This window comes from Plecotus auritus (assembly GCF_963455305.1).
Source record: "Plecotus auritus genome assembly, chromosome: 6".
Classification (NCBI taxonomy): domain Eukaryota; kingdom Metazoa; phylum Chordata; class Mammalia; order Chiroptera; family Vespertilionidae; genus Plecotus; species Plecotus auritus.
Genome location: NC_137773.1, coordinates 176584649 through 176609652, shown reverse-complemented (window position 1 = coordinate 176609652; position 25004 = coordinate 176584649). Strand labels below are relative to the sequence as shown.

General features: G+C 38.9%; 1 protein-coding gene across 7 annotated transcripts in view; it reads left to right on the top strand.

Moving 5' to 3' along the window:
• DOCK3 (dedicator of cytokinesis 3) overlaps positions 1–25004 on the top strand; it is a 194701-nt gene that overhangs the window by 37244 nt on the left and 132453 nt on the right. For all 7 annotated transcript variants that reach the window (XM_080671830.1, XM_080671836.1, XM_080671834.1 and 4 more), the window contains exons 2-5: positions 5153–5236; positions 11628–11668; positions 16576–16631; positions 17109–17205. In XM_080671830.1, the coding sequence (XP_080527956.1) occupies positions 5153–5236; positions 11628–11668; positions 16576–16631; positions 17109–17205 (278 nt within the window). The remainder of the gene's footprint in view (positions 1–5152; positions 5237–11627; positions 11669–16575; positions 16632–17108; positions 17206–25004) is intronic.

The following is a 25004-nucleotide window of genomic DNA, read 5'->3' as shown; positions in this document are numbered from 1 at the left end:
ATTTTTATTGTTCAGATTATTACAATTGTTCCTCTTTTTTCCCCCCATAGCTCCCCTCCACCCGGTTCCCACCCCACCCTCTGCCCTTACCTCCCCCCCACTGTCCTCATCCACAGGTGTACGCTTTTTATCCAGTCTCTTCCCACACCTCCCACACCCCTTTCCCCCCCGAGAATTGTCAGTCCACTCCCTTCCTATGCCCCTCATTCTTTTATATTCACCAGTTTATTCTGTTCATCAGATTTTTAATTCACTTGTTGATAGACATGTGTTAGTTCATAATTTTTATCTTTACCTTTTTCTTCTTCTTCCTCTTCTTAAAGAATACCTTTCAGCATTTCATATAATACTGGTTTGGTGATGATGAACTCCTTTAGCTTTTTCTTATCTGTGAAGCTCTTTATCTGCCCTTCAATTCTGAATGATAGCTTTGCTGGGTAGAGTAATCTTGGTTGTAGGTTCTTGCTATTCATCACTTTGAATATTTCTTGCCACTCCCGTCTGGCCTGCATAGTTTCTGTTGAGAAATCAGCTGACAGTCGTATGGGTGCTCCCTTGTAGGTAACTAACTGTTTTTGTCTTGCTGCTTTTAATATTCTCTCTTTGTCTTTTGCCCTTGGCATTTTAATTATGATGTGTCTTGGTGTGGTCCTCTTTGGATTCCTTTTGTTTGGGGTTCTCTGTGCTTCCTGGACTTGTAAATCTATTTCTTTCACCAGGTAGGGGAAGTTTTTGGTCATTATTTCTTCAAATAGGTTTTCAGTATCTTGCTCTCTCTCTTCTCTGGCACCCCCATAATTCTGATGTTGGTACGCTTGAAGTTGTCCCAGAGGCTCCTTACACTATCTTCAAGTTTTTGGATTCTTTTTTCTTTTTGCTTTTCCGGCTGAGTGTTTTTTGCTTCTTTGTATTTCAACTATTTGACTTGATTCTGCGGTCCTCTAGTCTGCTGTTAGGTCTCTGTATAATATTTTTTATTTCAGTCAGTGTATGTTTAATTTCTAGTTGGTCCGTTTTCATACCCTTGAGGGTCTTGTTAAATTTATGGGCCTTTTCTAGGAAATTCTTGAAAAACCTTATAACTGTGGTTTTGAACTCTATATCCAGTCGTTTGTTTTCCTCCATTTCTTTCATTTGTGATCTGTTTCTTTGTCTCTGCATTTTTGCTGCTTCCCTGAGTTGGTAGAGTAGCTTTGTGTGGTAGGTGTCCTCTAGGGCACAGTGGCTCAGCCTCCCCAGTTACCTGAGGTGGACACTCTTGGTGCACCCCTTTGTGGACTGTGTGCTCAGCCTTGTTATAGTTAAGTCTTGATTGTTGTTGGTAGCACTGGGGGGAATTGACCTCCAGGCCAATTGGCTGTGAGGATCAGCTGTGTCTACGCTGGGAACACTTCTGTGCTGGAGACACTCATATGAGACAAGACTTGCAAAATTGCAAAAGCCTCTGTGCTCAGCTTGGATGGGGCGGAGTTTCAGGGCTGAGCAGACAGCCTTGGTTTCCCGTCAGCCCTGCCCTATGAGGCCCCTGGGTCTCAGTGTCCCTCGGTAATCGCTGCAAGCACCTCTGAGAGAAAGCCGCCCTCGAGTTTCGCCTGCTGCCAGACAGTCCAGTTTCTCCCCAAATGAGTCGTGGTTCCCAGAAACTTTCCCGGAACTGGAGTTCATCACAGTCGGGAACTTCTGTCTCCCTCCCGCTTTAGAAAGCCAGCCGTGCACTCAGCCTCCTGTGCATTCAGCAGTCAGTCCTCTCTGCGCGCGTGTGCCTCCGAACCTCTGCCTTCTGCAGCTCCCGAGTCTCAGTGTGCTTTCTCTTTTCCTGACCGTCCAGATTCCCCCCGAACGAGTCTGGTTTCCCAGCATCTCGCCCGGGACTGGAGGTCAGTGCAGTTGGGAGCTTCCTTCTCCCTCCCACTTTAGAAACCCAGCCGCGCACTCAGCCGCCCGTGCACACAGCCGCCCGTCCTCTCTGTGTGCAAGTCTCCGTACCTCAGCCTTTTGCAGCTCCTCTGAGTCTCAATGTGCTTTCCTCTTTTCTTCTAGTTGTAGAATTTCCACTCAGCCAGCTTTCCTGTGGTTCTGGATGGTGTCCGTTTTGTCTTTTAGTTGTAGTTTTGATATTGTTGTGCGAGGCAGCAGTTTAGGTGTTTACCTAAGCCGCCATCTTGGTTTCCAGAACCTCAACTTATAATTTTAAAAATAAGAAGTTAATGTGGCTCCTCCTAGGCCTGGCCCTGGTCAGGGCTTGTGCAGGAGGCAACCAATCGATGTGTTTCTCTCACATTGATGTTTCTCTCTGTCTTTCCCTCTCTCTTTCACTCTCCCTAAAAAGCAATGGAAAAATATCCTCAGGTGAGGATTAAGAAAATAATAAATAAGTTAATATTTAAAAAGTTAATGTAAATATAAGATTCAACAGTTGTGTGTAGGTCTAATATATTGTATTTTAATAATCTATTTTTCTGTCAGTTGATATTTATATTTTCCCTCTTTTGTTATTAAGAACAGTGTTGTTATGAATCTTCTTGTGTTGCCTCCTGGCATACATGTATATTTTTCTTAGGGTGTGTGACTAGGAGAGGAATTGCATGTCTGAAAATGTCTTAATTTTATCCTAATTCTTTAGGAATCATTTTCCTTTAGCATTTTCATGGCATTGTTCCATTGTCTTCTGGCTTGCATTGTTAGAATTGAAAAGTCTGTGATTCCTCATCTTTTCGGTGCAATCTATTTTTCTGTTTGGAAGCTTATTAATAGAACCATAATTCTGCTCCCAGGGTTCTGAGATTTTACAATGTTCCCAAATTTCACAATATGTTCTTTAGTGTGAGTTTATTTTTGTTCCCAATATATGGGTACTTGGGGGCTCTTTCCATTAATTCTAAATGAATAGCATGAGAATGCCTGAAGGGTAAAAAGTTTGGATACCAGAGTTCTGAGCACCCAGAGTTGGAAGAGGGCTGGAGTGTTGTTTTGTTTTTCTGTGTGCACACACCCTCCAGTTGTTATACCGGTACTTCTCCCTGGTTCTCAGATGTGCTTTGTGTTACCCAGTCCAGAGTAAAAATTCATTTGCTCTTCCAGAGGATAAACTTACAGTCATTTCCTTGAATTGAGGAAAGGGGGTACGCTGATGGATTGGAGGAGGCGAGTTTAATGATCTAAGTGCTGTCTAGACCATTTGAAATCAGTCCTTTTTCATTTTAAAAATATGTTTTTATTGATTTTTAGAGAGAGAGGAAGGGAGAGGGATAGAGAGATAGAAACATTGAAGAGAGAGAAACATCTTTGATAGGTTGCCTCCTGCGTGCCCCCTCCTGGGGATGGAGCCTGCATCTTCTTTAGGCATGGAATTTAATTTTCAGTTCTAAATTTCCATTTTTACTCAGTTCATTTCTCTGTTAAAAACTTTTATCTGTCGTTTTATTAATCTTTTGTCAATTCTTCAATATATTGACATTAGTCATTTAAAGTTCTCTTACGCCAGTATCAACATCTGGATCAGTGGTGGGTCTGGTTAAGAACAATAGGGAGTATCATTTTCCCCAGAGAAGGTATGTTTTTTCTACAATAGGATGTTTTGAGCTGGGATGGGGCTAGGTATTACCATCAGCTACTTTAAGTTCATCCCTGGTGCTGATTATTTTGAGAATGTGATTTGTTGTACATGTGGTGTAGGCTTCTTCTTCTAGCAGGACTTTGGTATTTAAGTACCTGAAACTACAAAGACCTCTTTCTTCTTTTCTAGCCTGCCCAGCCTGCTACCTACCCACTCAGTAAAAGTCTTGCTTGTGGAAATTAAGCAGTGTGGGGAGAACGAATCATTTTGGATTCTTCTACATCCATGGGGCTATGCCATCTTACATGTTTGTTAAGAGCTTCACTGTTTTCTTTTCGTCCAGCAAGAAACAATCGTATGTTTCTATGATTATGACAGAGATTGGCCTGTAACTTTCCTTTCTTATAATGCGCTTGTCAGATTTATTACTGCCCTGATTTCAAAATAAATCCCTTTTCCCTGTTCTCTGAAAGGATTGGTGTTTTTTCCTCAAATGTTTGGACAAATTTATCGGTAAAGTAATCAGAAACTTATATTTTATTTGTGGGACTTACAGATTCACTTTTCTATAATAGATATAGAACTAATGAAGTTTTTAACTGTTCTGTCAGTTTTTAATGTTTTATTTTTTATAAAAATAAAAAAATAAATTTGTCCAGTCTGAATTTTCAAATCTGTTGGTATAAAATTTTTTGTAATATAATTTTTTATGTAAGTTGATTATTAATGACATTAATGTGGCCTTTTTTTACATCCTCATTAGAAGATTTTTTTTCATTAATTTTTAGAGAGAGTGGAAGAGGAGGGAGAAGAGAGAGAGAGACATATCAATTGGTTGCGTTCTGCACAGACCCAGAACCTGCGGTGCAGGTATGTGGCTTGATCTGGAATTGAACCTGCGACCCTTCAGTGCATGGGCTGATGCTGTAACCACTGAGCAACACCAGCCAGGGCTGTTTTTAATGTTTTGATTGCTGATATTGATATTTTCTCCTGATCAATCTTGATGTATGGTAATAGAAGGCCTTTAATATTTATAAGGCTATTCTTGGTTCTTTGTAGTCTTATATAAATTTTAGAATCAGTTTATTAATTTAAAAGACGGGATTTTGATTGGTATCTATAGATTTTGTTATACATTTGCTTTTCATTTCATTACTTTGTTTCTATTTTTATTACGGATATTCTGTTTCTCAAAGAATAATCAAATTTATTTAGTGAATCTTTGTAAAATATCTATTTATAGTAGATGACAAACTTCCACTGTTAATATTTTCTTAAGTAATTGGTACATACTTGCCCCAAAAGTACAAACAGGTCATGCTGAGGGAGAGACTATTTATAGAAATGTTTTCAGACACATGCACACACCGCTCAGGAATAGTAATTTTGCTGAGATGTACTTCATTGTCCTGATCTACTTAATCTTGCCTTTCAGAATATTGATAACATTGAAAGGAGCTTACATATTTGAGAGGGGAATTAGTGAAGAGGGGAGAGTATATATTTAAGAAAATTTAGTGCTTAATTTCAGGGACACTGACCCTATCTCAGTATTTAAAATGCTAATTGATATGTTTATCCTTGTTTTTCTAGTGACATGCAGTTTTCGAGGATCTGTTCCTCAAGGGTTGGTCTTAGAAATAGGAGAAACGGTGCAGATTCTTGAAAAATGTGAAGGTAAGTATGGTCCTATAAAGCATACAAACAGGGGTCATTTTGGGGCAGTATTGTATGGTGACATTATAAGCAATTGTTTTGAGCTGGAATTAGCTACATTATAATATACTATTATAAAATCCCCCCTGATTTTTGCTCATCATAAAGGTACAAGCTATTTTCATATAACTGTTAGAATTAGTCTTTTGCCAAGAGTGTATCTGCGATATTCTTGTGTATAGTGACAATTCATCCATTTTCCTTTTGATATTTTAAAACATTTTTATTTATTTTATCAAATTTTTATCGAATTTATTGGGGTGACACTGGTTAACAAAATTATGCAGGTCTCAGGTGCACAGTTCCACACACATCACCTGTATTGTGTGTTCACCACCCCAAATCAAGTCTCCGTCCATCACCATTTATTTCCCAAACCCTCCTCCGCCATCCTCCCCCCAGCAGTCATCATATGTTGTCCATGTCCACGAGTTTTTCTCTTTTTTGCTCAATTCTTCCACTCCGTCCCCAACCCCTACCCCACCCTTGACAACTGGTAGCCTACTGTCTATAAGTCTGTCAGGATTTTGCTTGTTGGTTCATTTTGTTTATTAGATTCCACATCTGAGTGAAATCATATGGTACTTGTCTTTCTCTGACCGGCTTGTTTCCCTTAGCATATGCTCTCCAGGTCCATCCATGCTGTTGCAAAGGGTAAGATTTCCCTCTTTTTCACAGACGAGAAGTATTACATGGTGTAAATGTGCCACAGCTTTTTTATCCACTCATCTATTGATGGACATATGGGCTGCTTCCAAATTTTGGGTATTATAACTAGCGTTGCAATGAACATAGAGGTGTATATAGTCTTTTTTAAAAAATTCTTTATTGTTTAAAGTATTACGTAAGTCTCCTTTTTACCCCCGATTGACCTCTCCCCCGCCCCCCCCTTCCCCAAGCACAAGCCCTCACCCCACCCCCTACTGTCTGTGTCCATTGGTTATGCTCATGTGCATGCACACAAGTCCTCTGGTTGATCTCTTACCCCCTCACCCCCTCACCCCCCGCCTTCCCTCGTAGGTCGTACAGTCTATTTGATGCTCCTATGTCTCTGGATCTCTTTTTGTTCATCAGTTTATGTTGCTCATTAGACTCCACAAATGAGTGAGATCATGTGACATGTATCTCCTCTGACTGACTTATTTTGCTTAACGTAATGCTTTCTAGTTCCATCCATGCTGTTGTAAATGGTAGTCTTTTGAATTAGTGTTTTAGGTTTCTTCAGATAAATTACCGAAGTGGAATCGCAGTTCCATTTTTAACTTTTAAAAAATATATTGTTACTGACTTTAGAGAGGAAGAGAGAGGAAAGAGAGAGACAGAAACATCAATGATGAGAGTGAGTCATTGATCGGCTGCCTCCTGTAGGCCCCCCACGGGGGATCAAGCCTGCACCCAGGATATGTGCCCTGACTGGGAATTGAACTGTGACCTCCTGGCTCACAGGTGGACACTCAACTACTGAGCTACACCAGCCGGACTTGGGTGCCTTTTATTTCTTCTGCTGCTGTGGCTAGGACTTCCAGTACTATCTGTATATATAAAAGGCTAAGCAACTGTCCAACTGGCCGGCAGCTATGACATGCACTGACCACCAGGGGGCAGGCGCTCCATGCAGGAGCTGCTGAGCTGTGGTCACTTGGCAACAGTGGTTCGGAACCAGAGAGGAGGGAGCCTGATTCCTCGCGATTCCTTGCGATTCCTCTCTCACTCCGGGACACCTTGGGGGATGTCGGAGAGCCGGTTTCAGCCTGATCCCTGCAGGCCAGGCCAAGGGACCCCACCTGCCAGAGGGAACCTGCTCACTCCACAGACGCCCTTTGAGCTGCAGCACTGGCCCAGGTGTGGCTGGCTGGAGAGAGGCCGCGGGAGGTTGGCGCCAGGGGTCTGGCCTGTCTTGCCCAGTCCACTCTGCCGGCCACCACCCGGGACCACCTGCATTAGTCCCTCACCAGAGGAATTGATTTCCTTTCAATGTGCATGAATCCGTGCACCGGGCCACTAGAGTTGAATTAGCGTGGTGAAAGCGGACAGCCCTGTCTTGTTCCCAATCTTAAGGGAAGTGCTTGTAGTTTTTGCCCTTTGAGTATGATGTTTCTTATATATCGCCTTTATTATGTTGAGGTATGTTTTCTCTATTCCAACTTTGCTGAGAGTTTTTACCATAAATGGGTGCTTAATTTTATCAAATGCTTTTTCTGCATCTATCGGTATGATCATTGGGTTTTTATCCTTCATCGTGTTTATGTGGTGTTTCACATTTATTGACTTGCAGATACTGTTCCAGCCTTGCAACCCTGGAACAAATCCCACTTGCTCATGGTTTATGATCTTCTTACTGTATCGCTAGCTCAGTTTGCCAATATCCTGCTGAGGATTTGTGCTTGTCATCTACCTGTCTCTGCTTTCTGTGTGGCCATTATCCTGGGCTTGGGCGTGGGGGTAAATAAATTTGCATTTTTTCTTCTGTCAGAGAAGTATATGCTACACCTTTGAAATGGAAAGTTCGCAGCCTCTTGTTGGAAGGGTACTTTTTGTTGGACTGCAGTTGGTGCTTTGATCTGGCTGGATTGGTTTGCACCCAGAATCTTTGTAAAGGACTGCTGACTGTTTACTGTCACATGGCCTGATCTATATAAAGGCTTCATTCTTTCGGTTTAACACTGCTGACTCTGTTCCGCAGCCTCTCTGTCAGTAGCAATTGTAGTAGTACTGTTGTCTCTTTTTGATAGTATAGCCTCACTCACATTGGTGACTTACATTTCACTATGTAAATAGTAGTGCATATTTAACCAAGTGCGATTCCACAATGTTACATATTATAAATATGAAAACACCTAGCATAGAGCATGGCACAGGTGACGACTATGTTTTGTCTACATGTTAAATAACCATAGCTTTCAGATGAATTCCTACTTAATATATATGTGTATGCGCAGACCCCGAATATTTTAGACCCCCTCTTTTCTTAAGTTGTATTTCTCTTCTTCTTACTGATTATTTTTCTAACCTAATGGGAGTAAATTTTTAAAAAAGTTTCCTTTAAAAAATCAGGTTTGAAGTACATTTTAAAATACGTGAAGTATATCTGGCATGACCAAGCACGGAAGGTGTAGTCCAGAATGAAGGTGACATATGTAAGCTCTGTGCCTGTCTCACTCCATTCGCACAGGAAGTGCTTACACAGCAGACAGTAAGCGCGCGCACACACACGCACGCACTAGTGTGCCCCTTTCCTAATTTTATGGCAGTTCTCTGGTATGCTCAGCTTCTTCTGTTTTTTTGTATGTTAATTACTTTTAAATAGTGTTTAATGTTTCTCTGAATTTTATTATCTTTGGAAGTATAGTGGATTTCTAGCTGTTTTTCTAAAATCTACAATTTGGTTTTTGCTCATCAGTCTGATGTGGTTATATTTGGTTTAAAATTCTATTTTCTGTACTTTTCATCTTCTTTGTAGACTAATTGCTTAAATATAATATAGTTTGCATAACTCGTAATTCTAAAATCTCTACTGATTTCAGTGTAATATAGGATTTAACATTACATCTCAATTAGGAATTTAGTTTCATTTATTACCTTATTTTTAATCACATTTTATAAAGTGTCATTTTAGAATCTAGTTTATGATACATATTTAATATATATATACATTTAATCCTCACCTGAGGATATGTTTTTTTCTTGATGTTTTTAGAGAGAAACAACATTCATTGGCTACCTCTTGCACGCCTCCTACTGGGGATCAGGCCCGCAACCCTGGCATGTGCCCCGACAGGGAATTGGTTGACACTCAACCACTGAGCACAGGGGCTGGGTTGGGGATTTTAACAAAAGATGTTTTTGTTGATTTTAAAGAGAGAGGAAAGGAGAGGGTTAGAAAGGTAGAAACATGAATGAGAGAGAAACATTGACACTGGGAATTGAACCAGTGACCTCTTGGTTCATGGGTTGATGCTCAACCACTAAAGCACGCTGGCCAGGCCATCTGGGGATTTTCATGGAGTTGGATTACATGTTCTCTGAGGTCTTTTCTAGTTTTTTGTATTTTATTCAGTTGAAAGGGCTTTGTGCCTTTTTTTTTTTCTTTTTGCCAAGTTCCTTGTTTAAAAACTGATTGGGGTGACATTGGTTAATAGAATTATATGGTTACAGGTATACAGTTCTGTAATACGTTATCTGCATAATGTGTTCCCACACAAGGTCAAGTCTCCTTCCGTCACCATTTATTCCCCTTATCCTCTTCTGCCTCCACTCACTCCCCCCACTTTCCTTCTGGTAACCACCATACTGTTGTCTGTGTTTATGAGTATTTTTGTTTGTTTAATCCCTTCACCTTTTTTCACCAAGTCCCCCAAGCCCCCTTTTCTCTGATAGCTGTCAGTCTGTTCTCTGTATCTATGAATCTGTTTCTAATTTTATTTATTTTGTTCATTAGATTCCACATATAAGTGAAATCATACGGTATTTGTCCTTCTCTAACGGACTTATTTAACTTAGCATAATACTTTGGATAGGAAGAATTAACGTGATTAAAAGCAATCTATAGATTCAATACAATTCCTATCATGTTACCAATGATGTATTTCACGGAACTAGAACAAATACTCTAAAAATTTATATGGAACCACAAAAGATCCTGAATAGCCTCAGCAATCTTGAGAAAGAAGAACAAAGTTGGAGGAATCATGACCTGATATCAAACTATACTACAAGGCCATAGTAGTGCTGACATAAAAAACAGATATGTAGATCAATGGAACAGAATGGAGGCCAGAAATAAACCAACGTCTTTATGGTCAATTAATATTTGACAAAGGAGGCATGAATATACAATGGGGTAAAGACAGTCTCTTCAATAAATGGTATTGGGAAAATTGGACAGATATGTGCAAAAAAGATAAAACTAGACCAGCTTCTTACATGATATACAAGAATAAGCTCAAAATGGATTAAAGACTTTAATGTAAGACTTGAAAACATAAAAATCCAGAAGAAAATATAGGCAGTAAAATCTTGGACATTTCTCATAGCAGTATTTTTTAAAATATTTCCTTGAGCAAGGGAAACAAAAGAAAAATGAACAAATGGGGACTACACTAAACTAAAGAACATTCGCACAGAAAAGGAAATCAGCAACAAAATGAAAAGACAACCCACCGAATGGGAGAACATATTTGTCCATGACACATTTGATAAAGGGTTAACATCCAAAATTTTAAAGAACTTACACAACTTTACACCCCCCCCCCAAAAAAATCCAATTAAAAAAAATGGGCAGAGGACCTGAATAGGTACTTTTCCAAAGAGGACATGCATACGGCCAGTGAACATTTGAAAAAATGCTCAGTCACTAATCATTAGAGAGATGCAAATTAAAACCACAAGGAGCTATCACCTCACACTTGCCAGAATGGCTATCTACACTAATAAAAGAGAAAGATGCAAATTGACCGTACCTTTGTGACGCCCACCAGCCAATCAGGAGTGAGTATGCAAATTAATCCAACAAATATGTCAGGTTAATTTGCATACACAAGTGCCAAGCGGCTGGGGGCGGGACGTGTCATCGCCATGGCGACGAAGCAGGCGTTTTTGCATCGCCCCAGCCGCTCCAGGCCTCTGGGCAGCATGGGAAGGTGGAAGGGCGGCTCCGGGCCCGAGTGAAGGCCGAAAGGCGGCTCTGGGCCGGAGCAAAGGCGGTGCCGGCAGCCAGGGGAAGGAAGGTCCATTCTTGCACGAATCTTCGTGCATCGGGCATCTAGTCATTAATAAATCAACAAACAACAAGTGTTGGCGAGGATGTGGAGAAAAGGGAGCCCTTGTGCACTGTTGGTGGGAATGCAGATTAGTGTAGCCACTGTAGAAAGCAGTATGGAGTTACCTAAAAAAATTAAAAATGGAACTGCCTTATGACCCAACGGTTCCACTTCTGGGAATATATGTGAAGAAACCTGAAACTCTTAATTCAGAAGAATATATGCACCTCTATGTTTATTGCAGCGTTATTTACAATAGCCAATATTTGGAAGCAGCCCAGGTGTCCATCAGTAGATGAGTGGATAAAGAAGCCGTGGTACATTTATACAATGGACTACTACTTGGCTGTGAACAAACAAGGAAATATTACCTTTTGCGACAGCAGAGATGGACCTAGGGCGTTACCCTTTTTGAAGAAAATTGAGAATGTTGTATTTATTGTAAGGCTGTTCCTTTTGGAGTAAACTACTAATGAAGGCACAGTTAATGTGCCTTTATTAGAAAAGTTTGCATTAATTTTTCTAACAATGCTCATGTCTCACAGAAAATGACAACAATGTGATTTTAATATCCTTTGTATGCTTCGTTTTAGGTTGGTACAGAGGAGTTTCAACAAAGAAGCCAAATGTAAAGGTACTGAATAATTTTATTACCTTTTCTAATGAAGGAGCTGCCTAGTATGTTTGTTTTCTATAAAAACAATTCTTATTTGCTCTTTTAAAATCTTTTACAGAGGCCACACTCATTTCTTCCTTCTCAGAGCTGTATCAGTCTCTGCTCTGTCTCAGCGCTGTTGGAATGGTTTTTATTTTCAAGGCTAGAAAATACATATATGGCCATAGCTGGAAAGCTTATTTTGGAAAAGCCTATTAGGACATTTAATTTTTTTTAAATTTAAATTCTTAATTGTTGAAAGTATTACATATGTCTCCCTTCTCCCCTCCCTTTGACCTCTCCCCAGCTGCTCCCTTCCCCCAGCACATGCCCTCACCCCCATACTGTCTGTGTCCATTTGTTATGCTTATATGCATGCATACAAGTCCTTTGGTTGACAAAACTAAATTGAGTTATTCTTAGGCCCAGTTTTGTGGAGCCATGTGATTAGTTAGATGAATTTGGTTTTGTAAAATACAGAATGAAAAGGTTTTCAAATAATATTCAATTAGATGTCTTTGTTGATCATAATGTTATTGTTAAAATATGAATTTAAACAAGACTTATAAGTGTAGAATACTAATTTTGTTAACTAGATTTTCTGTGTTTATTCTGTTACCAATTAATATTAATTTGAACAAACAAAATAATATTTTAATTAGCAGTTATAATATACTTAGGAACATTATTCTCAATACATTTGCAAAATCTTTCTTTTTTTTAAAAATCCTTACCCGAGGGTATTTTTCCATTGATTTTTAGAAAGAGTGGAAGACAGGGAAAGACAGAGAGAAATATTGATGTGAGAGAAACACATCGATTGGTTGTCTCCTGCACGTGCCCCTACCTGGGCTAGGGATCCTGCAAATGGGGTACGTGCCCTTGACCAGGAATCGAATCCACAACCCTTTGGTCTGTGGGCTGATGCTCTAACCACTGAACCATGCCAGCCAGGGCTAATTTGTTAGTTTTTAAGGTAATAACTATGAGAAGACAATATCTTCAAACTTGAAATTCTCATAGCCAGGGCTTCTCATCCTAGGCACTATTGATATTTTGGACCAGATACTTTATTCTTTCATGTGAGATTTGATGGGTTCACATTTATCAAAGACCTACTGTGTGTCTGATACAGTATTAAAAATTTCAGATATATTGTCTCATTTATCCTCATAATTACATTATAATGTAAGTACTGATATCACCTATATTTTATAGTTGAGGATGCTCAAGTTCAGAAAGGCTAAGCAATTTGCCAAGCCCACAATGCTCACAAGTTGAGGTTTGAGTTAGTCTAATGTGAAAGCCAATATGTTTTTATTTTATCAGGTGGGCCCAAGGTTAATAGTAATAGCTCCTTATAGCATGAATACAATGTTTTTTAGTGTATTTTTTGTTAATCCTCACCTGAGGATATTTTTTCCATTGATTTTTAGAGAGAGTGGAAGGGAGGGGGAGAGACAGAGAGAGAGAGAAACATAGATTGGTTGCCTCCCGCATGTGCCCCAAACGGGGTCAGGATTGAGTCTGCAACTGAGGTACATGCCCTTGACCAGAATTGAATCCGAGACCCTTCAGTTCCTGAGCCGATGCTCTAACCATTGAGCAACCGGCTAGGGCTACAGTTATTTTTATTTATTTATTTATTTTATTATTTTTTATTTTATTATTTTTATACATATGTGTCCTTATTCCCCCATTACCCCCCACCCCCCTTCATGCCGCACCCACCTGTTGTCTGTGTCCATTGATTAGGCTCATATGCATGCACACAAGTCCCTTGGTTGATCTCTCCCCCTTACTCCCACCGACCCCCCTCCTTCTCTGAGGTTTGAGGTTCTGATCAACGTTTCTCAGCCTCTGGTTCTGTTCTTGTTCATCAGTCTATGCCGTTCATTATATTCCACAAATGAGTGAGATCATGTGATATTTCTTTCTCTGCCTGGCTTATTTCACTTAACATAATGCTCTCCATCTCCATCCATGTTGTTGCAAATGGTAGGAACTCCTTCTTTTTTACCGCAGCGTAGTATTCCATTGTGTAGATGTACCACAGTTTTTTAATCCACTCATCTGCTGATGGGCATTTAGGCTGTTTCCAAATCTTAGCTATGGTGAATCTTTGTTGTTCAGATTATTACAATTGTTTCTCCTTTTTTCCCCCATAGCTCCCCTCCACCCGGTTCTCACCCCACCCTCTGCCCTTACCTCCCTCCCACTGTCCTCATCCATAGGTGTACGATTTTTGTCCAGTCTCTTCCCATACCCCCCACACCCCTTTCCCCCGAGAATTGTCAGTCCACTCCCTTCCTATGCCCCTGATTCTATTGTATTCACCAGTTTATTCTGTTCATCAGATTTTTAATTCACTTGATTTTTAGATTCACTTGTTGATAGATATGTATTTGTTGTTCATAATTTTTATCTTTACTTTTTTCTTCTTCTTCCTCTTAAAGAATACCTTTCAGCATTTCATATAATACTGGTTTGGCGGTGATGAACTCCTTTAGCTTTTTCTTATCTGTGAAGCTCTTTATCTGCCCTTCAATTCTGAATGATAGCTTTGCTGGGTAGAGTAATCTTGGTTGTAGGTTCTTGCTATTTATCACTTTGAATATTTCTTGCCAGTCCCGTCTGGCCTGCATAGTTTCTGTTGAGAAATCAGCTGACAGTCGTATGGGTGCTCCCTTGTAGGTAATTAACTGTTTTTGTCTTGCTGCTTTTAATATTCTCTCTTTGTCTTTTGCTCTTGGCATTTTAATTATGATGTGTCTTGGTGTGGTCCTCTTTGGATTCCTTTTGTTTGGGGTTCTGTTACAGTTATTTTTAAAAATAATAATTTTTTATTTTTCCATCACCATTTATCCCCCCTATATCCTCTTCCACCTCCACCCCCAAGCCCCCACAATCACCACACTGTTGTCCGTGTCCATAAATTCTTTCTTTTTTTTCCTTTTTGCTCAATCCCTCCCCGCAAACCCCTGCCCCCAAACTCTGTCTTCCTGCTCTCTGTGCCAGATAATTGTCTGTTGTGGGAGGCTGTCTTGTGCATTATAAGATGTTGAGCAGCATATATCACCTCTACTTACTAGATGTCAGTAACATCCCCCCTCAAGTGTGACAACGAAAAATGTCTCCAGACATTGCCAAGGCCCTGGGTGGGGGGAGTAAAATTGCCCTGGTTGAGAACCACTGCGCATAGGTCACATTTTCCCTTGCATTTCTCATTTTAAAACACACTTTCAGTTGTTATTTCCATCTTTGGAATGCTTATAAGGACACAATTTTTATTTTTTGTTTTTTATCTTGATTTAGAATTGTCAAAAATTTAGAACTTGAATAAATGAGAAATCTTATAAGTGATTGGAAAGCTGTAATTTGTGAGAGTGTGTATTTTGGTAATACCAGCCCGGTTCATGAATCTTGGATTATTGTAGCATTTATAAAAACACATATCTATATACCTTTTAATAGCTTTTATTTGTATTCTTAAACTTAAAAAATTAAGAGATGGAAAGACAATAACTGAATTTCATTTACTGAAGCAATATTTTGTAGAACTATGGTTTAAGTTTCTTTAGTGTTTGAAAAAGATAACCATTTACTGATTAACACACTTAAAATTAAAAAATACATTCCTATACATTTTTCTTAATAATATGGTCACAAGAAGAATTTCAGTAGGTTTTTCATAGCTGTTAACAACTTTAGTTTAGAAGGAACATACCTCAACTTAATAAAGACTGTATATGACAAGCCCGCAGCCAGCATCACATGGATGGGCGGCCACTGTCACCACTCTTCCTTAACATGGCACTGGGAAGTCCTAGCTAGTGAGAAAGGGAATTAGAAGGTCTTCATATTGGGAAGGCAGAGATAAAACTTTATTTGTTTGCAGATGATATGATTTGTATAGAATCCTAAGGTTCCACCAAAAAACTGCTAGAACTAATCAACAAATTAAGTAAAATTGCAGGACATATAATGAACACACAGAAATTAGTTGTGTTTCTATATACTAACAGTTAAATATCTGAAAAAGAAATGAAGAAAACAATCCAGTTCACACTAGCATAAAACACAATAAAATAGTGAGGAATAAATGTAACCAAGGAGGTGAAAGATGTGTACACTAAACTGTAAAATGCATTACTGTAGTTTACTGCTGATGGCCTTGTGAGGTATAGGCTGAGTTTATTGTTGTTAGTGCTGTGGGCCAAAGTGTATAAAAAACTTAGGCCATTTGTGGGTAAAAGAAGAAATAAAAAATGTAATTTGTGTTTTATGGGAAAGGAGTTTCATACATCAGGAAAAGGATGAAAGATTGATTGGAAAACTTAATTTTTTAAAACCAAATACATTCTTTATTCGTTAGGAATTGAAATCATGTTATGGCAAATACCCAAGTGGAAATCATTTAGAAAGAATAAAAGAAAAATTAGTTAGAGAGGCTCCTAGATTGATAAATTCTTTTGAATACAAATATTAGCCAGAGTCTGAGAATTGTTTCTCTAGCGCTGAGCAGAATAACCTGTGAGTTGTTGGCCAGACAGTATTGTTGATTTTAGATTCATGCCAAGCTCTGTACATTTTATATCCTGAGAATGATTTGATGGAATATTTTCAATCTGTAACTTAAAAAATATAGTTTGTGGTTAAGATCACAGTTTTTCCCTGAGGATAGACTCTGACTGCAAATGACAATGAATATATAATATAATTTGTAAAACATTGCATTCTTAATTAGCAAAGTGGTTGCTATATCAAGAGATCTATTATGTTGTTGATAGAGTATTTCTATGCTGAAATCTGACTTCTGTTTTAGTATATGTGAGATATTAATCACAGATTATTTTTTCTAATAGAAAATCTTTTCTCTTTTACAGGGGATCTTTCCTGCAAATTACATTCACTTAAAAAAGGCAATTGTCAGTAATAGGGGGTGAGTAGTTGGCCTTACTAAATTTATTTACAGTTTTTGTCGGTTGCAGAGGAGGGCTTTGGTGTGGTTTTTTTTTGTTTCGTTATTGTATAAATATGCTATTGACATGTTTTCCTGCCAAAAACATAATTGCTTCATTCATCATATGTAATTCTGGGACATAATTTTTTGTTAAAATACTGACAACTTTAATTTGTTTTCCTGTGTCCTGGAAAGATAACCTGAGTTGTGAGTTTTACAAAAACCATTTTGCATACAGTATTTTTTTAAATGATGTACTATTTTGAGAATAGCCACAAATTTGACATGCTTGACTCACACTATTGCAGGATGTTACTGCAAAGGATCTTCAGTCAGTTATGTGTACCTCTTTTTATATTTGCATTAATTTAAAGTTTGAGTTACACATGTTGAAAGGGCAGTACATAGTATTCTGGTAATTTATCAAAGATAATGTGGCTGTTTCTCGTGGTCTAGGCAGTATGAAACTGTGGTTCCTCTTGAAGATTCCATTGTGACTGAGGTTACAGCAACTCTACAAGAATGGGCCAGTCTGTGGAAACAACTCTATGTGGTAAGTAGTTGATAATTAGTTTATTATATCATTAAAGTTGCATTGTATCAAGTGAAAAAATTGCCTGGCCTATGACAATTGCAAAATTTTTAGGTTTCTGAATATTTGCAGTTTTTCAAATGTATGTTCTTAATATTAGCTGAAAAATAGTAGGCTGCTTTTTATCAGCCTGAAGAGAACACGTTATTCATATGCCTGCAGTCGCTCCGCCCTGTCTCAGTAAGTGAAATATAAGATCTGTAACTCCAGGGATCTTGGTGATCTTACTCATTGTTGGATCCCTGGAAGCTTCCATGCAACAGATATTTGCTGAATAGGTGAGCAAACTGGAGAGTTACATTGTGAACCCCATGGTAGGTAAAGGCCAAGAAGTTGTATCAGCAGTGTCTTACAGCTGCTAAACGTAAAGGACGTGTCCTACATGACACTCTCTGTTAGGCCAGCAGTTAATAAAAACCCAGGCGACACCCTCTGGAAATGCAGGTAGAGAGTGATAGGACACAAAATTTAGACCGAAAGTAAGTGACAGGGTTTGGGTTCTGAACAAGATGGAGTAAACCCATTTGACTTTACTCCTGATAATCACAAATTTTTTGTTAGTAACAATTCTAAAATGAATAGTCTATGTTACCATATGGAGGACGTATACTGTATTGGACATAGGCTCTTGGCTTTATTACTATTAGAAACCCTTAGTGAACACTTTGTATACTAATTTTCAGCTGCATTTTTAATAGTTGTTTTAAGTAATTGGTTAAAGAGGAAATTTTGCTTTTCAATAATATTTTTTCATTTATACTCTTACCAGTATATCAGATGTATCTTATTCTTTCACACAGCCTCACTAATATTAAATATTATTTTTTTTTGTTTTCCATTTAATAGACGAAAGAGGTCTGGGTGATTTTACCGAGGGCATCATGGAGATCTTTACTTGGTTCTCATTGTGCGGTTTATCACACTCATGGGCTTTGAAATCGGTGTACATTGTGTTCCCCATTTAAAATGACAGGTCTGCCCATAGCAGCTCCACAAGTGTGTATGAAGCACCTGCTGTGATGTGCCAGGCATTGTGCTGGGCACCAGGACATACGGAAATAATTAAAAGAGGAATTGAACTCAGAGACCCCTGTCCTACTTAAGATCAACAGTTTTCCCAAGTATGAATATGGTGTTAGAGCCACTGACATTGAATAGTTTAAATTCATTTAATAAACCAAGGATGTATGTTCCCATGATACACTCGTGTGGCCCTGCTCCAATCTTCTTTAAATGACTTTAAAATCCTGTGCCAGTGCAGCATGCTTTTGTTTCCTGGGCAGTCTGTCTTGTGCTGAACGGTATGAAATGTCTATCCATGTGTTGTCACTCCTCCATCCTCAAGTATTTGGAGTCTGAACCGTTACTCACTACTTTCTAATCGCATACTTACCTGAATAGCCTTGGTCTGGTTCAGTCTGTCATGTTCAACCAACCTTTATTGGGAACCTATCATATACCCAGACCCTTCCTGTTAGGACCTGGGGATAGAAAGATAAATGGCGTATGGTCTGACTCTAGAGAATTGAAGGAGTGGTGGAAGAGATAATGAGTAAACTGATAAAGAAAAAAAACTGCAAATTAAACGCTATGTCCACACAAAATCTGCACAAGGTTGCTTCTAGCAGATTTTTTCATAATTGTCGTAACGTGAAAGCAACCAAGAGGTCCTTCAGTAGGTGATGGATTAATAAACGGGTACCTGCAAACGATAGAATATTATTTAGCATTAAACAGAAAATGAGCTGTCAAGCCATGAAGACATGGAAGGACCTTAAGTACCTATTACTAAATGAAGGAACCAATCTGAAAGGGCTGTACTGAGTGATTTCAGTTATATGACAACCTGGAAAAGCCCAAACTATAGAGACGGAAAGGAGGTCAGCGGCTGGGGAAGGAGAGAGGAACAGGCAGAGCGCAGAGGCTCTTATGGTAGCGCAGGGAAACAACTCTGTGCTGCTAGGATGTTACTCTACATTAGAGGCCGGGCGCATGAAAATTCATGCACTGGAGTGGGGGTCCCTCAGCTCGGCCTGCCCCCTCTCACAGTCCGGGAGCCCTCAGGGGCGGGAGGCAACCCGGCGATCAGGGGAAGGTGACGCCCCCATCAGACCTCTGCTGCTGCCACTGCTGGCAGTGCAAGCCTCGGCCGGCCCTGGTTACCTGAGCCTCGGGTGGCCCTGGGCGGCTGGGCAGCCGCCATCCGAGGCTTGCCTGCGCCTCAGTCTGGCCTTGGGCGGCTGGGGGGCTGAGGGGACTGGAAGACTCCGGAGGCAGGCGCGTGGAGCGGCCGGACCCACCTGGGGTTGGGCACAGCTGTGCTCCATGCCTGCCGCCCGGTGGGGGTGAGGGGACTGGGAGTTGTCATCTTGTGGCTGTGGGCGTTGCCATCTTTGAGGGTGTGACAGTCAATTAGCATATTCCCTCCTTATTGGCTGTGGGCGCAGCCATTTTGTGAGGGTGTGATGGTCAATTAGCATATTCCCTCTTTATTAGAAAGGATTTGTTTAAACCCATATAATGTACACCAAGATGGAACCCTGATGGAAACTATCAACTTTAGTTGATAGTGTATAAATATAAGTTTATCAGTTGTAACAAGTGTACCACTCTGGTTGGGGATTTGATAATGGGGAAGGCTATGCATCTGTGGGGTAAGGGGCATATGGGAAATCTCTGTACCTTCTTGATTTTGCTGAGAACCTAAAACTTATTTTAAAAATCTTTATTAAAAATTATGCAAGTGTGGAATTACAATCTAAAATAAAATCCAAATATATGATATCCATTTATTCCTCCTTATCATAAACCCCTTTAATCATGTTTGTCTGAGTTTGTCTGTGACACATGTCTTTAAGAATGATAAATTCATATTCAACTGTGAAGATGAGTCTGGCTACTATAAATGCCATGTCTAATATGCAAATGTGACAAATTCACACTACCCCACACCCTATCCCCATCCAGTTACACAATGACATAGTTTTACTATAGTCTTTCTTAGGCGGTTCTTATTCTTACTAGAACATTTTGAGATTTGAAAAAACCACTCTATTACAGTTTACATTGCCTTTTTAAATGTTTTGAATAATCATATTCCTTTGGATTTTCTCTCTTTACATATAGTAGATCTCTTCTTTCTGTCTTACTCTGGCATGTTTTTATATTTTAATTTTATGGATTTTAGAGATAAAGAGAGAGAGAGAGAAACACAGATTTGTTGTTTCATTTATTTATGCCTTTATTAGTTGCTTCTTGTATGTGTCCTGACCGGAATTGAACCCACAACCTTGGTGTACTGGGACAATGCTCTAACCCAGTGGTCGGCAAACTGCGGCTCGTGAGCCGCGGTTTGCCGCTCTGTTGACTAATGAGTTTGCCGACCACTGCTCTGACCAACTGAGCTACCCGGCCAGGGTTGGCATGTTTTATATTTTAAAAGAGCGGCATTAAAATACTGGAGCGGCAGGTTAAATTACATAGCCTAAAAAACAAAATACATTTATCTAGAACTCTGTTCCCTACGTCGTCAGCCTAAGCTCAGGCTTATGTATGAGAAAAGGTGTTACAAAAGGGTTCTAAAGTTGTCCAAGCATAGTATCATTTATAGGAGCAGCGCACTGCGGCCTGCCATCAGAAGTTGCTGTAGCCTGGAAACTCATTGCCTAGCAACCACGTACTAACTCTGTCTGTTCTCCAGGCAACGTTCTCCAACCTGCAGTCCATTTTGTGAGTCTTGGTGTTTCATCTTTTTCCGCCATAAACATGTTAATGTTTCAGCAAAGAGTGCTTCTGATCTCTGTGATTGATTACCTCTCGTAAGGACCACAGAACGAGTGTTCTTAGTTACTTTGGTTTCTTTGCAGTCTCTCTATCACAGTACTGATTTTCTGCTGTTGAACATACATTGGTGGGATTAATACAGGATGTCCCCAAAAACGTATGCACACTTAAGAGCTGGTAGCTCAATTGATATTTCTTTCCTTTCAGATTTAACCCATTGGAATTAATAATTATTCAAAGTGTGTATATATTTTTTGGGACACCCTGTATACTGAACTGTAACAAGTGTTTCTTTATACATTGATTAATATTTAGAAATTCTATTCATAAAAGTAAAGAATATATTCTATAAATTTATCATCCTTGATAAATTTTTTAAGATTTAGTTTAGTGTATTGAAGGTAGTTGGTAGTTCTATTTTAAAATTGCCTTGTATTGAATATTTATCTGATCAGTTTAGTCATTACAAAAGTCTGTGAGGAGGTACAGTTATTCCATCTTATAAAGGAGGGTACTGAGGCACAGTATGAATTGATGGACCAACCTGGTGCATGAATTTATTAAAGCCATTTATTCTCTCATTAAGTATTGTTGAATCCCTGTTTGCAAGACCTTATGCAGAATGTTGAGACCACATATAATGGCCATTAACAGCAGTAGTTAGTTTTGGATATCAAGGCCAATATGCATATCTTTATAAAGAGTTTATTTTAATAATACTGCTAAAGTTACCAAAATGTGAAGGGCAACCAAAACTTCTCATATACAGTTAATGGAAGGCAGTGTTATAAGTCAGGGTTCAGAAGTGGGCGTGTAAAGGTACCATCCTGAGACTTGGGTTAAACATTGCTACTGCACACGAGCAGCATCCAAATATGAGCAGTTACACCGGGGCCTTGTGGCTCCCAGTGCCTTCTTCACTTGGACGTACAGTCTCTTCTTCCCTTGATCCTCGGGAGAGCTCCGTGTTTCTGGCCTTGGGGGATGTGCCCGTGCGCCTCTTCTCCTCTGACCAGCGTGGGCTTCCGTGGAGACGAGGCCGGTTATCCAGGAGACCAGGAGCTCACCCTGCACTCCCAGGCTACCAACTGGCAAACGTACCCTGGGAGAGTAGGGCCTGCCTTGGGGCTGTGTTGCCCCCAGGATCTTCAGCCAGTTGGTGCCATGCTCACATTTCTACAGACAGACACACACATTCCTGCCGTACTGTTAGCTTGCTTCATGATCCCACATTTTACTGTTGTCTTAGTTTGTAAATGCAAGTGTTATTTGGCTTTTTATTCTGCACTGGAACGGTTACCTTTAAGAACATACAAATGTGGCAGCATGGTTTTAAAGTTCCTGGAAGAGTTTTGGACAGAACCAAGTGCTAAATAACAGCTGTTGGTGATATCCTTCTGGATTCTAATAGTAAGATGTTTACGCAGACACTTCGTTAAAGAGGAAGCATAAACCACTGGTGAACAATTACAGCATGCCCAACCATTCATAGAAATGTAAACCCCTGGTGAACATATTACATACAACATGCTCAACCATTCATAGAAATGTAAACCACTGGTAAACATATTACAGCATGCTCAACCATTCATAGAAATGTAAACCCCTGGTGAACATATTACATACAACATGCTCAACCATTCATCGAAATGTAAACCCCTGGTGAACATATTACAACATGCTTAACCATTCATCGAAATGTAAACCCCTGGTGAACATATTACATACAACATGCTCAACCATTCATAGAAATGTAAACCCCTGGTGAATATATTACATACAACATGCTCAACCATTCATAGAAATGTAAACCCCTGGTGAACATATTACATACAACATGCTCAACCATTCATAGAAATGTAAACCCCTGGTGAACATATTACAACATGCTCAACCATTCATAGAAATGTAAACCCCTGGTGAACATATTACATACAACATGCTCAACCATTCATAGAAATGTAAACCACTGGTAAACATATTACAACATGCTCAACCATTCATAGAAATGTAAACCACTGGTGAACATATTACATACAACATGCTCAACCATTCATAGAAATGTAAACCACTGATAAACATATTACAACATGCTCAACCATTCATAGAAATGTAAACCCCTGGTGTACATATTACATACAACATGCTCAACCATTCATAGAAATGTAAACCACTGGTAAACATATTACAACATGCTCAACCATTCATAGAAATGTAAACCACTGGTAAACATATTATAGCATGCTCAACCATTCATAGAAATGTAAACCCCTGGTGAACATATTACAACATGCTCAACCATTCATAGAAATATAAACCACTTGCAAACATATTATAACATGCTCAACCATTCATAGAAGTATAAACCACTTGTAAACATATTACAACGTGCTCAACTATTCATAGAAATGTAAACCACTGGTAAACATATTACAACATGCTCAACTATTCATAGAAATATAAACCACTGGTAAACATATTACAACATGCTCAACCATTCATAGAAATATAAACCACTGATAAACATATTACAACATGCTCAACCATTCATAGAAGTATAAACCACTTGTAAACATATAACATGCTCAACCATTCATAGAAATATAAACCACTTGTAAACATATTACAACATGCTCAACCATTCATAGAAGTATAAACCACTAGTAAACATATTACAACGTGCTCAACCATTCATAGAAATGTAAACCACTGGTAAACATATTACAACATGCTCAACCATTCATAGAAGCATAAACCACTTGTAAACATATTACAACATGCTCAACCATTCATAGAAATATGAACCACTAGTAAACGTAATACAACATGCTCAACCATTCATAGAAATATAAACCGCTAGTAAACATAATACAACATGCTCAACCATTCATAGAAATATAAACCACTGGTAAACATATTACAACATGCTCAACCATTCATAGAAATGTAAACCACTGGTAAACATATTACAACATGCTCAACCATTCATAGAAATATAAACCACTGGTAAACATATTACAGAATGCTCAACCATACATGGAAATATAAACCACTAGTAAACATAATACAACATGCTCAACCATTCATAGAAATATAAACCACTGGTAAACATATTACAACATGCTCAACCATTCATAGAAATGTAAACCACTGGTAAACATATTACAACATGCTCAACCATTCATAGAAATATAAACCACTGGTAAACATATTACAGAATGCTCAACCATACATGGAAATATAAACCACTAGTAAACATAATACAACATGCTCAACTATTCATAGAAATGTAAACCACTGGTAAACATATTACAACATGCTCAACCATTCATAGAAATGTAAACCACTGGTAAACATATTACAACATGCTCAACCATTCATAGAAATATAAACCACTGGTAAACATATTACAGAATGCTCAACCATACATGGAAATATAAACCACTAGTAAACATAATACAACATGCTCAGCCATTCATAGAAATATAAACCACTGGTAAACATATTACAGAATGCTCAACCATTCATAGAAGTATAAACCACTAGTAAACATATTACAACGTGCTCAACCATTCATAGAAATGTAAACCACTGGTAAACATATTACAACATGCTCAACCATTCATAGAAGCATAAACCACTTGTAAACATATTACAACATGCTCAACCATTCATAGAAATATGAACCACTAGTAAACGTAATACAACATGCTCAACCATTCATAGAAATATAAACCGCTAGTAAACATAATACAACATGCTCAACCATTCATAGAAATATAAACCACTGGTAAACATATTACAACATGCTCAACCATTCATAGAAATGTAAACCACTGGTAAACATATTACAACATGCTCAACCATTCATAGAAATATAAACCACTGGTAAACATATTACAGAATGCTCAACCATACATGGAAATATAAACCACTAGTAAACATAATACAACATGCTCAACCATTCATAGAAATAT